General features: G+C 49.9%; 1 protein-coding gene across 2 annotated transcripts in view; it reads left to right on the forward strand.

Annotated features, from left to right (window-relative positions):
* INPP5D (inositol polyphosphate-5-phosphatase D) overlaps positions 1-8,527 on the forward strand; it is a 95,542-nt gene extending 87,015 nt beyond the window's left edge. For both annotated transcript variants that reach the window (XM_070422421.1, XM_070422422.1), the window contains exons 25-27: positions 1,022-1,288; positions 5,272-5,884; positions 7,416-8,527. In XM_070422421.1, coding sequence (XP_070278522.1) covers positions 1,022-1,288; positions 5,272-5,884; positions 7,416-7,418 — 883 coding nt within the window. In that variant the 3' untranslated portion in view covers positions 7,419-8,527. The remainder of the gene's footprint in view (positions 1-1,021; positions 1,289-5,271; positions 5,885-7,415) is intronic.
* Positions 8,528-13,504: the final 4,977 nt, after the last annotated feature.

Here is a 13,504-nt window from a genome sequence, read left to right on the forward strand (position 1 = left end):
CTGCTCTGCTCCAGAGTCAGGGTCAGTGTAGGTCTACAAATTATTTTCCTTTTGACTAGTATTAGAATTAATATTTGTTAAGCAGGCGCTGACGGCTGAGAGTGAGCTGTGCACAGAACCAGACTGGCTGAGCAGAAGGGAGCTGGGAGGCTTCGTTATAAACTGAGTACTCAGAACTCTGCCTGTTCGTTCTCATGACAGCCCTGTCTTACAAGGATAGCACTTCTGTCACCAAGAGGCAGCACAGTGTTGGTGTCTCAGGTCTCCTCACCTGGGCCATCTCCTTGGCAGCTTTCAGCTGACTTCCCATGTTTGAGACTCCAGCCTTGACCTTTGTTCTCTCATCTTCAAATGCCCACATGGCCACTTCCATTCTCACGCCTCACACACAAACGCTGATGTGTCTCAGGAGGAGCTCTCCATTCCCCCCACCCCAGCCTGCCCTCCCCCACGGTCACTCGCCCCACCAGCCTCAACAGCTTCTGATTCTGTTCTCCCCACTTGCTCATAGGCCCTCCGATGGTTCCTGGAACCGTTAAGGGCCATTGCAATTGCTCTTACCACTGTCTCCCCGCTTCCTTCTTACCTGCCTCCTCAGATAGGCCTTCCCTGGCTACCCTATGCCCAGTGGGTCCCAAGGCTCCTGCAGTCTACCCCTGCCCCTTCTGTGGCTCTCATTCAGACTTCGGCACTGTATAAACCCCATGCGTCTCAGTCACTGAGTTTTGTTTGTCTCCCCGACCAGATCTGAGATCCATGAGAACAGAGACTATGGCTGCCTTACTCACAGCCATATTCCCTCTGCCTGGCCCAGGGTCTAATGCACACTAGACACTCAGAAACTACTTTGTTGTATGAATGAATGAATGAATGAATGAATGAATGAACGAACGAACAAATGAACAAATCCTCTGCCCAAAAAGTGAAGGAGTTGAGGAGATCCTGAGGGGTCCTGCAGAACAGCAGAAAGCACCGTCCTCAGGCTGGGACTGACTTGTGACTTTGTATGTCTCCCCCACAGGGTCCCTCTCTGCAGTGGCTCCAGTGTCACAGAAATCATCAACCCCAATTACATGGGGGTGGGATCCTTTGGGTACATAAAACAGACCCTGTCCCCTGACCAGCAGCCTACAGCCTGGAGCTATGACCAGCCACTCAAGGACTCCTCCCTGGGATCTGGAAGGGGAGAGACCCCTCCGACACCACCCTCCCAACCGCCCATATCACCCAAGAAATTTTCATCCTCCATAGCAACCCGGGGCCCCTGCCCCAGGACACAGGAGTCAAGGTGAGTGTTCTCTTCACCAAGACCTCTCCCTTCCCTACGTTTTCACTGCTGGGAAACCCAGCCCTAGAACGGAAGCTGCATGAGGGCAGGGGTGTGGGTCCACTTTAGTCTCTGACTCATCCTTGGGACCTGGAGCACAGTAGACACTCAAGAAATACTTGTGGAATCTCCAAGTCCTACCTTATTAGTGTAAACTTGATTTTTTTAAATAGAAAATTTTAAAGATACGGTCAAGAAAAATACCCTCCTATAAAAACTACATTTATTGAAAAATACATTTCTATAACCAGTGAACCCTTTAGGCAATCTCTCGCTCCCTCGAGGCCCCTGGGGCACAGAGCTGGGAATTTCCATGTAGAAGTTCCTCTCCAACACCAAGTTCCCTTCTCTCTTCTTAGCCACGAGGTGCCTGTCCCCAGGTGCAGCTTTCCTGTCTCTCCTGTTAAGGATAGTCAGCAAAAGCCACAGCTGAGCCTGGGAATGCCAAAGGGAGAGAGCAGCTAGCCTGCAGAGGGAGGGGCTTTGGCCGTGAAACTTCAGCAAAACTTCAGCAAAGGCCAGGAGGTTAGAGAAAGATGACTCAGACAGCCTGTGTCAGGAGGAGGGAGCCAGGGACAAGCCCAGGCCAGGTAGCCAAAGCCATAGCCACCTCTTATACGTGCCACCGTAACCAAGCAAACCATTCATAAGCATCGCATGGAAACATAAGATAGGGAGCCGTGCAAGTTTCTAGTAACCATGGATGACAGATGGAAATGGAAAGTGCAGAGCCCAATGAACAATGATCACAGATACACAGATTATCATTAACATCATCGTTCCTTGGTGGCTGTCTTTCTTGTTTATAATGACTTCTGGGGGCTGCTCTCTTTTGTGAGCGCTTACGTTTCTCAGTGGTGTTTTCTGTCATTTCCTAGTAGCCAGGAAAGGGAGTGCTGTCAAACAGTATTCTCCCTCATCTCACCACTTTCCCACCTTTTTGAGGGGCAGCTTACAGTTTTATTCTTTAAGCTTTTATCTAAAATTTTTTAATATATTTTATTGATTTTTTACAGAGAGGAAGGGAGAGGATAGAGAGTTAGAAAAATCGATGAGAGAGAAACATCGATCAGCTGCCTCCTGCACACCTCCCACTAGGGATGTGCCCGCAACCAAGGTACATGCCCTTGACCGGAATCGAACCTGGGACCTTTCAGTCCACAGGCCGACGCTCTATCCACTGAGCCAAACCGGTTAGGGCTAAAAAAAATTTTTTTAATGGATAAATGAATGGAAGGAAGGAAGGAAGGAAGGAAGGAAGGAAGGAAGGAAGGAAGGAAGGAAGAAAGGAATAGAGGATGTGGCAGGTGGGACAGGAGAGGACAGGACAGGATAAGTGTGTGGGAAATGTGTTCCCTCCAGTTTCATGGACAGTGACAGCTTCAGAACAGGGACATCTGTAGGCAAGGGGCCCCCAGGGTGGCAGTCTAAGCTCACTGCTCACCAAGGAGATGATTAGAGGCAAGAAGCCAGCAGCTCCCACCCTTGCCTGCAGCCCTCTTAACTGCTCTCAATCCCTGGCTCAGCCTGAGCAAAGGCTGTGGAAAAGGGGGTGTCACCAGCATCCTCCATGTCGCCTCATCATTGCTCTACACCCAAAGTAGGATGACCAGCCATCCCAGTTTGCCCAAGACTGTCCCTTTTTTGCACTAAGAATCCCACATCCTGGGAGCCCCTTGAATCCTGGACAAACCTGAACAGCTGGTCATCCACCGAAGTCATGTGGTTAGAAAGATGGCTCTTCTCAGCCCCTGCTCGGTGCTTCACTCCTTTAGAAAAGAATCGACTCCAGAATCGATCTGTGAAGTGGAATCCTTTTGCCACAGGAATTAACTCTGTGCCATGGATATTGGTTGGTTTGCTTACTCCACAACCGTGGCCTACTATGGGAATTGGTTTCCTATCACCTTTGGTCATGGAAATAAGACTTTTACATTTCTGTTGTGATTTTCCCAGTCTCTCCTGCCCCAACCAAGCTTTCCCCTCTGCAAGAATGACAGCAGCCCCTCCCAGAGGCAGAAGTTGAGTTGCACCATCTCTGCTCTTGTCGTTGGGGAGTGAGCTTTGGAATTAAAAAAAGGCTCACATCCAGGGCCCTGCCCCTGATTCTCAGAAGCAAGTCTCTCCTCCTGCTCAGCCACAGAGAGTGGGCTGTAAGGTGTCAGATGCTGAGTTTTTCTCTTCTCCTTCTTGCCTCTTTATTAGAAGCTGATGGTCAGTGCCGCTTGTACCTTCCCACACCTTCCTTCCTGGGGCTAACTCATAGCAAAGGTCTTCGAGGTTCCAGACGGGGACAGAGGGTGGCCAGTGGTGGAGAGGCAGCTTTCCAAAGACTTCCTTCAAGGCTCTAACATTCCTAGTTATACAACTGCTTCCAGGTCTTTCCAAAGAGGAATGAGCCAAAAACTGAGTTGACAGTCAAGCCCCCATTGGCATGTCCCCGAGGCTAGTCTCCCCGATACCCCCTGTCATCTTGTCTCATTGGCACCTGGGCAAGGATGACATCTCGCCCCGCCCCCTGAGCCCACACCTTACTCCCCAAAGAGTCTGTTCGCTATGGCTTCTGAGCAGTGTTTCAGCCCATCCCATCAGTGAGAAGTGCCATGGCTGAACAGTCCGTGGGTTCCCAGGGACCAACATTTTCTTCTCGACAGCCTCCTTTTTGCAGAAAGTAGATCCCAGAAGACTCTCCAGGAGATTATGCCATTGGCCAGAAAGTAACACGTGGTCCCATTCCTGGTTCTCATAATTTGCTCTGCAGGAAATCGCCTCAAGTAAGAACCATAGAAGCCAGGAAACAGACGGAGGCAGCGCTTACCTGCTTTGGCCTATGATAGGCGCTCCCTCTCTGGCCACAAGTCAGCAGGCCCACTTGCTTGCTGCTGGCCTGTTTCCCCATCTCTCCAGGTTCCCTCTGATTTCTAGCGTGACCACTGTGCTTTCCTTCCCACCCTACACGAGGCCATGAAGGAAACTGTGGTCACTAGGAGCTCTCCAGGCAGAGACTGTGTCTTAGGAAGAGAACTATGTTAATTGGGAACATGGGCCCCTGAGCCCAGATTTTGTCCTGTTCACAGCTGACTCCTGGGCCTGGGGCACACAGTGGCTCATACATATCTGTTAAATGGCACTCCTTGACCTGGGACTCTCAGGTAGCACAGATGGTGGCTGAGGGTGTCTAGTCACCTGCAAGGCTTTCATTCCCCTGAGGGTCAGAGCAGAATTTGCTAGAGACAGCAGAGAGGCTGTGGGATCCTTGCGGGGAGCCAAGAAGATGGATCTGTTAGCAGTAGTGAGGGGCAGGCTGTGGAAGGCAGGCCTCTCTGATGAGGACTGAGGGGCCGGTTTTGATATTGGCAGTGCCACATAAGCCCTCTTCCTCTTCCTACAAATCCCCCAGCAAACTCCCCTTGCTCACCAAGGCTCTGGTGGCAAATGTCCAGGCGACAACTGAGATTACCTATGTGAGCATCAACATATGACTAACACAGTTCCTTTTCCTTTCATTTTTAATATTTTTAATTTATTTCGGAGAGAGGAAGATAGAAGGAGAGAGGAATGGAAACATCAATGATGACAGAGAATCATTGATTGACTGCCTCCTGCACGCCCCCTACTGGGGATCGAGCCTGCAACCCAGGCATGTGCCCTGACAGGGAATCACACCATGACCTCCTGGTTCATAGGTCGATACTCAACCACTGAACCACACCGGCCAGGTTCCTTTCATTTTTAATTTTGTTTTTAATTGAGGTGAAACTCACGTAACATAAATTACCCATTTGAAAGTGAACAATTCAGTGGCATTCAGTATTTCATAATGTTGTGCCACCATCGCCTCCATCTAGTTCCAAACATTTTTATCACTCCCCAAGGAAAACCCATAGGCTTCAGGCAGTCATTCCCCATGTGTTTTCCCCATGTGTCCTCTTCTCACGTTCCAGGCCCAGTGACTTGGGGAAGAACGCAGTGGAGCCTTTGCCTCAGGAGGACTCCAAGCTGACCAAGCCTGAGATGTTTGAGAACCCACTCTATGGATCTGTGTGTGCTTTCTCTAAGCTGGTTCCCAGGAAAGAGCAGGAGTCTCCCAAAATGCTGAAGAAGGAGCTCCCACCCTGCCCAGACCCAGGAAGCTTATCTCCCAATATCCTGCTCTCCAAAGCCCAGGAGCCCGAGGGCAACAAGGGGACAGGCAAGCCGGTGCCTACACCTGCACCCACACCCTTCATCAGTCCCGCGCCTCGGCTCCGCTCCTTCACTTGCTCGTCTCCTGCCGAGGGCCGGCCGGCCGCAGGGGACAAGAGCCAGGGGAAGCCCAAGGCCCCTGCCAGCTCCCCAGTCCCAGTGCCAGCCAAGAGGCCCATCAAGCCTTCCAGGTCAGAGCTGAGCCAGCAGGCCCCGCCAACCCCGGCCCAGCGTCCTCCCCTCCCACTCAAGAGCCCAGCCGTCCTACACCTGCAGCACTCCAAAGGCCGAGACTACCGTGAGAATGCCGAGCTCCCCCACCACGGCAAGCACCGGCCCGACGACACACCGCTCAGCAGGACTGCCATGCAGGTGCCCTGGGCTGCCTGTGGGGGTTCATGTGTGTGTGCGTGTGTGTGACACAATAGCCATGCTAAGGAGTTCATGCACGTGAGCCATGTGCACATATGTGGCACAACCACCATGCCCAGGAATGTGTTCAGATGCACAAGCGAGTGGGTGTGCATGTGCACATTATACAACTACTGTGCCTAGGAGTAGTGTGCCTGTGAGCTCATGTGCATGTACCTGCGTGTGTATGATATAACCTGTCATGACCATGGATGTGCTCAGGTGCACATGGGCTGGCATGTGTGCATGTGAGTATGAATGTGCATGATCCGACCATCCAGCCTAGGAGTGGGTTCTAATAAACAGTGGCTCTGGGAGCTGTTCTGTGAGGAAGGGGTGGAGACGGGATTTGAACCCAGGCCTCCTGTGTCAGGCCCATAGGAATAAGGTTCTAGACATATGAAGAGCCCAGCCCTATGGATTGGCTCAGTGGATAGAGCACCGGCCTGCAGACTAAAAGGTCTCAGGTTCAATTCCGGTCAAGGGCACATGTCCAGGTTGTGGGCTTGATCCCCAGTGGGGGGCGTGCGGGGGGCGTGCGGGGGGCAGCTGATCAATGATTCTCTCATCATTGATGTTTCTATCTCTCGCTCCCTCTCCCTTCTTCTCTGATTAAGAAAATAATTAAAAACAAACAAACAAAAACAAAGAGCCCAGATCATGTACATTTCATTCTTATCATCATTAGTATTAGTACTTAAAAATTTTCCAGTCCCCTTCCTTTTCATAAAATAGATTTCTTTTTTAGCAGAACTAATAATGCTTAGAACAGATTGTGGGGCCAGAGTGTCTTAGGTTTGAATCCCTGTTCTCCAGCTTCCTGGCTCTGTGCCTTGAGCCTCAGTTGACTCATCTGTAAAAAGGGGGCTACTAGTGGAACCTGCCTCATAGGCTTATAAGGAGGCTTAAATTTTATTATATACTAGAGGCCTGGTGCATGGATTCATGCACTGGTGGAGTCCCTCAGCCTGGCCTGCTCCCTCTCACAATCTGGGACCCCTCAGGGGATGACTGCGAGCTGGTTTTGGCCCGATCCCCACAGGCCAGGCCGAGGGAACTGGTATGCATATAAGATCTCTGGTTAATCTTTTCCTGCCCTTCCCCCTCCCCCCTTCCCTCTGAGATTCATCAATCTTTTCCATGCCTGTGGTTTCTGCTCCTGCGCTGAGCATCTGACCCCTGGTGGTCAGTGCACATCATAGCTACTGGTTGGTCGGCCAGTCACTTAAGCTTTTATATATATAGATTATTGCTATATGTTATTGTGTACATCTAAATTATGTATTTACATGCTATATAGTCCTATAATATATGCATAGAACTATATAACATATATTTAAGGTACTTAGGCCTTTACTAAGTGTTGGCTCTTTTCAGCACTCTGTTAAAGGAATCCTGACCTAGACCACAGCATGCGGGGACATGGGGACCTTTGGTTAAATCTGGCCTGGTGAGAATGCAATGCTGACAGTCTTCTGTCCTTGGCCCACAGTGAAGGCCCTGGTGAGCTTCGGTGAGATGTGAGCCCAGAGGAGCAGCACAAAGCCACTCGGACCCTCTCCTGGGACTTCCTGTTGGCCTTTCCTACCCAACTTCCTGTGCAGGGCTTCAAACTTTTCAGGAGAGGCCAGCTTCTGCATGGTCGGCAGAGTGTGTTGGCTTCGAAACTTGGCCCCAAGTGCTGAGGTTGGAAGGAAAAGCACACCCGAAGGGCAACAAACAACTCGGGCACCTGGGCCCCCAGCTTGATCTTGGTACTTGGGACCCAAGAGCCTTGTTCCGGTTATCATTTTGAAGAAAGGAACTAAAGCACTGATTTCCAGGTGGAAATATAAATAATAATAATATCAATAATAATAATGGCTGCATGTACCACGTGCCAGGTACCTGCTAAGTGATTTACAAACATTATGAGTTGAGTCTTCTTCAGCCCAGCAAAACCACGTTCCCAGATCCCCCAGTTCAACACAGTATGTTCTGAGTGGTTTGGACAAAGCATTAAACATTAAGGCCAGTGCCCTCCTGGAGTGAGACAGGGCTCGGCCTGCAGGGAGCTGGAGAGTCAGTATTAATTTAGGGTACAAGGAACCTGACCTGGACACAAACTGCATTAGCTAAAGCCCCCAGGAATTCGGGCAGAGCTGGTGCCGAGATCAGGGGTCTCTCTGGGTCCTCTCAGTTCTTTATTCTGAAAAAGGACAATCAGCACTTCCTCTCCATGGGAAGTGCAGCTTCAGCCTAGGCTAGAGATGCCCAGGCCTGAGCCAGGTCCCCCATGCCCTCCCTGATGTGGGCAGCCACCACCAGGCCAGCCCCCAACACGCCTCCCATCATGCTAATACCTGGCTGCCTGGAGGGTGGACCTCTTGGTGCCCAGCTTTCAAAACTGTGCAGCCTTTTCTTTGAACTCTCATGGCTTTTGGCCCTGCTTCCTTGGTTACTAGCATAGATCGGTGACGTCTTTCCTTGTTTTGCTTTTTCACATAACAGAATTAATGCAAGAAACCAAATCCAGAAAAGTGTGTGAGTGCCTGAGACTGGATATGCACCCACATCCCCTTGTGTGCAGTCTGTGTGATCAATAAATTGTGCCTCTCTCACTCAGCTCTCATCTGTGTGGCCTTTTTTTCCTAACATTCAGCCACAAACAATGCTTCTAGGCTGTTGGGGATGTAGAGCAGCAGCAAGGGGAGGGGAGGATGTTGAGGTTAACAGTGGTGATGGGCAATCTGGTTAGAACCAGTTTGAAGTTGGGCCTGGACCAGGAACAGCAGTAGATGTCACACATCTTCGAGGAATTCCGGGCACCTGCAGCCGCCCAGCTTCCACCAGAGGCATCCCCCCAACCACCACCTGCTGTCCTGCACTCACAAGTTCCTCCTGGCTTTTGTAAGTGTTCATTGCTAAGCTCCAGAGACAATAGACACTCCCCAGGTCGTGGGCCTTCAGCTCCTTGCATTTGGGGACAGCGTGCACTGCCCACGGGTCAGGGAGTGGCCCCCGTGCAGAGAGCCAGAACGGGGGCTGCTTGGCCTCACCTCCAGGGTACTTTGGCCTGGGCTGCTGTTCCCACCACCTCTGGCTACTCAGCCTCTGCTCTGTTTCAGACCGTAAGGGAGTGGTGTTCTTGGCAGCCATGGAGCAAACCATTCACTGGCCTTCAGCAATGGCCTGTGGAGGCTGCCAGGGTGCACTGGCATGCTGGGAGTGAGAACAAAGAGCTTGAGCTCCCACCTTCACTGAGAATGAACATCCAGGCCCTCACCACCATTTTTGAAGGTTCCCAGGAGAAGCAAGTTGAGTGGCAGTGTGGGGTGCACCTTGGACTCCTGGTCATCTTTTACTCTGAGTTCTGGTGGCCTGAGCAAGATCAGGGCCCGTTATGCCTCTCGCCAAAGCTCCAACACAGACATAACTGTGCAGGAACCTTATTTTCTTTAACCTTTATTTTTATTTTCTTTTGCCTTTGACTCAAATTGGCTTTACCCAGCACCTTGACTCACCCACCTCCCTCTCCCTTGCTTAATCATTAAGCCCTCAGGACAGCTGGTTCTGGTCAGCATCCAGTGGTCTTAGGAACAAGGTCCTGGATCTGTTGATCATAGAGACAGTTTTCAATCAAATTGAAGACAATATCTTGGCCTCAGTTGTGTTTTAGCTCTTGACCCAGGAAAGCGGAACAATCTCACAGAACAAATCCTTGTGAAGCTGGACAGACCAACTCCAAGGCTGAAATCAGGACAGATGCAATAATCCATTACCCCCTACCCTAGCTCCAACCAATTAGTTGAGACCAGAACCCTAACTCCTTTAGTTGCCATGATTAATGATTTTTTTTCCCCTCTATAATCCATGCCCCAGTCTTTGAGCATGAGCTATCTGCGACTCCGGGCATGGTGTCATTTCCTTAATAAGTCCTTACTTTCTTGGCTGCAAACTCCTGTTCATACCTTATTGGGCATTGATGCATGCAGGCAAACAGACCCTTTCTTTTGGGTAACACAGGCTGTGTGAGCACCAACCAGGCTTTGTCTATAAGCTGGTGGACAGCAGAGCCCGCTGCAATGACTGGAACTGAAACACCGTGAAATTGAAAAACTTTTATCCTTGTGCCTTTAACCACTCAGCCCCACACCCAATCCTCGAGATCCCTCACCACCTATGTCCCTGAGTTCTGGTCATCACCATCTATTGGGGGCCCCTATAGCCAGATTTCTCTGTCATCCCTGCTTTGCTCCCAATCCTAGGCCTCCCAAACACTCCTACAGCAGGATGAGAAGGGACCCCATAAATTCCTACCACTTAATCACCTAAGTAATTTATAGACAGTCCCTGATTTGGGGTGGTTCGGTGGTTCGGTGGTTCGACTTATGATTTTTTGACTTTACAAAGGTGTGGAAATGATACACATTCAGTAGAAACTGGACTTCAAATTCTGAATTTTGATCTTTTCCCAGGCCAGTGATATGCAGTACCATACTCTCTCGTGATGTGGCTGCTAGCCATAGCTCCCAGCCAGGCACTCCATCTCCAGGGTAAGCAGTCAATATTGTGTTGTTAGTGGCTTTTGGATATAGTTTTCTGAGCACCTTTAAGGTAGGTTGGGTGAAGCTATGATGTTTAGTAGGTGAGGGGTATTAAATGCATTTTCAAATTACGATATTTCCCATTTGCAAAGGGTTCATGGGGTTGTAACCCCATCATAGGTGGAGGAGAATCTGTATTTTATGTAAGCTTTTCTTCACCAAGTTCCCAAACCAAGCAGGCGGGTTCATGAGAAAGCTTCCTCACCAAAGTGCCCCACACCCAGATAAATTCTGCAGTCTTTTGAGATTGCGGAGGCTGCTACAGTCACTTTTTTTTAAAGAAGCAAATTTTTCCTTCTTTGCATGATTATATGAATGCTGGTTGAAATCAGCAGATTTTGTGCCAACAGAAAGGTGTTGTTATATAGTGGATATTCTCTAATAGCCCCTGGATGAGCACCGGGCACCCTGCTTGGCCTGGAGGCCAGCAGCTGCCCCGTTTCCTAGGGACTGACAACCTTCGGACTCCTCCTTCCTGGGTTTTGGTTCTGTTCCATCCTGATAGGAGGAAATTAGTCTTTCAGAAAAGCTCTCTCCCACAGCTACCTCCCCTAACTCTAGCCTATAGGTTCTCTCTTCTCCTGTCCTTAAAATAGCTGCCTTCTCTACGCAAGCTAATTTCCATGGAGATCCAGCTATCTGGGGGCCTAGAAGCTTTCTGCAAGGCAGCAAACCCAGTTCTCAGCCTTCACTCCAACAGAAAGAGACCCTTAGTAATACAAATGCCTGTTCTCACCCGCACAGACACTCCCCCACTCCCCAATGCGCGCACACACACACACACACACACACACTCCAAGGTCCCTTTCTGGGAAACTTGCCCTATGTCAGAACAACACTGGCAGGTAAAGTCCAGGACAGTTGAAGAACTTTCATCCTTGTCCTTTTAACCGCTCAACCACTCCTCAAGGTCCCTGACCACCTTTGTCCCTGAGTTCTGGTTGTCACCATCTATTGGGGCCCCCCTCCAACACACACATTATTATATGAACAGATTTTCATGCCTGTTATTTTCTGTTTGAGTAACTAATCTTCACTGGTCAGTTCTCTCTCACGTCACAGTCTGGGCTTCTCTGTGAGCACTTTTATCCCCGCCATGTACAGCTGGCAGTCTTCTTCATTCCCTCAACCACATACATGTTGATGGAATGTGATTGGCCTTGGGAGTCAACACATTTATTAAGGGGACCATGAGTGGTGGGGGAAAGGGTGGTACATCCTTGGCTGTGGGGGTCAGACAGAATGGGGTTTAAATATCTTATTTTTCATTTGCTAAAAGTATGATCTCATACTGGGCACTTAGGTCTTCTGAGTCTTAGTCTCCTCCTCTTTAAAATGGGAAGAAAGGTGCCTAGTGCATGGTGTGGTTGTGTGGATTCCTGAGCTCTGGGGAAACTCAGCCTGCCTTTTTAGACATTCATTGACACACATTAACTCTAGCCCCTCCCTCTCCCTGAAGACAAGTTTGGGAGGGAAAAGATCCAGGCAGCCAGGAGGGAGGCAACTGAGCAGGCACTGTAGGAATGTCTTGGAAGAGGTAGGTAAAGGTGAGAGGTAGGTGTAGGCGAGAGCATGAAACAAGTCAGGCAAGAAATCAAGGGGAGGGTTGAGACTGGGAAAGCCTTGAAGACAAAGGGCAGTGAGAGGCTAATTGAGGCCAAGGAGGAGTTAATTGAGGCCAGGTGGGCTAGTTGAAGCCAAGAAGAAGCTAGTTGAGGCCAGAGGAACTAGTTTAGGTCAGGGAGACTGGTTAAGACCAGGGGGACTAGGTTAGGCTTGAGTAGGGGATAGCTGAGGTAGGGCAGGGGGTGAGGGGCCAATTGGATAGCTACACATATCAGAGCTGCTCAGATTGCCTGAGCCAAAGGGAGTGCACCTTGAGGACACATAGGAAGTCCTTGTGCAGGTGCCCAGCCATGCTTCTCGGGGCAGAGCTGGCCAGTGCTCCTTGCCGTTTGGACATGTTGGCAGTTCCAGTCACCACACAGCAGTTCTGTGGCCTTGGCAGTTCTGGATCAGCCTGTTCCTGTGAGACTCAGCTCCAGCACTCCTGTTTCTCCCTCCTCGGGCTTCTTCCTCCTTCCCTTACCACATAAGTGACCCCTGGCCCATGCTTCATCCTGCAGAGACTCGAGCAGACAGTGACAGGAGGTGAGTGAGGTGCCAGATGCAAAAGGTAAGTGGCACTCACTCTCAGGTGCCCACCTGAGCTTGCACTGTCTTAAATGTAGTGCCCGATGCCTCACTTGCTTCACCCCAGCCCTGGCCTGCAGAGAAGGTGGGAGGAGGGAGCACTGGATTCCTGGAGGAGCTGAATTGCTGTGAAATGACAGAGCGCAGGCTCTGCAGCACTGGCAGGGCCCAGGGAAGGAGGGGGAGGGGCAAAGGGGCATATGGGAGAGCCTTCCTTTGCATTATGTAGAATCCTGTTTTTGTGCATCGGATATAAACTGAATTTTCATGCCCAATTTTGAGCATATCCCCAGAAATTGTCTTGCTTCAGTTATTTTAAAAGAGCCTTCAAGTTAGGTAGTGACCAACAGCCCAGACTCTGGAGCCTGTAATCTGGGCATGTGCCCTAACCAGGAATTGAACCACAATCTCCTGGTGCATGGGTGGACGATCAACAACTGAGCCACACCAGTGGCTATTATACTGCCTCACCCACCTGTTGTCTCCCCACCCCCCACCCCCAATGTGGCTTATTATTTGCTCATCCAAAATATAAATATATTAAGCCCTTCTGTGTGCTTTTCATAATATTATATATATAATACCCTGACAAGGTTTTTTTCAGACAATAAAAAGTATTCTCTCCAGATCATCTTATTACTAATAAACACTGGCCCACCCTAAGGCCGGCTTAAGAAACCCATATTTTCTGATATGAAAAGATGTTAAATGTTACTAATTAGAGAAATGCAAATTAAAACCACAATGAGATATCACCTCAACCATGTCAGAATGGCTATTATCAATAAAACAACAAACAAGT

Source organism: Myotis yumanensis, unplaced genomic scaffold (genome assembly GCF_028538775.1).
Source record: "Myotis yumanensis isolate MYYU_CA2020_CCGP unplaced genomic scaffold, mMyoYum1.0.hap1 SCAF_8, whole genome shotgun sequence".
In the NCBI taxonomy this organism is placed as follows: Eukaryota; Metazoa; Chordata; class Mammalia; order Chiroptera; family Vespertilionidae; genus Myotis; species Myotis yumanensis.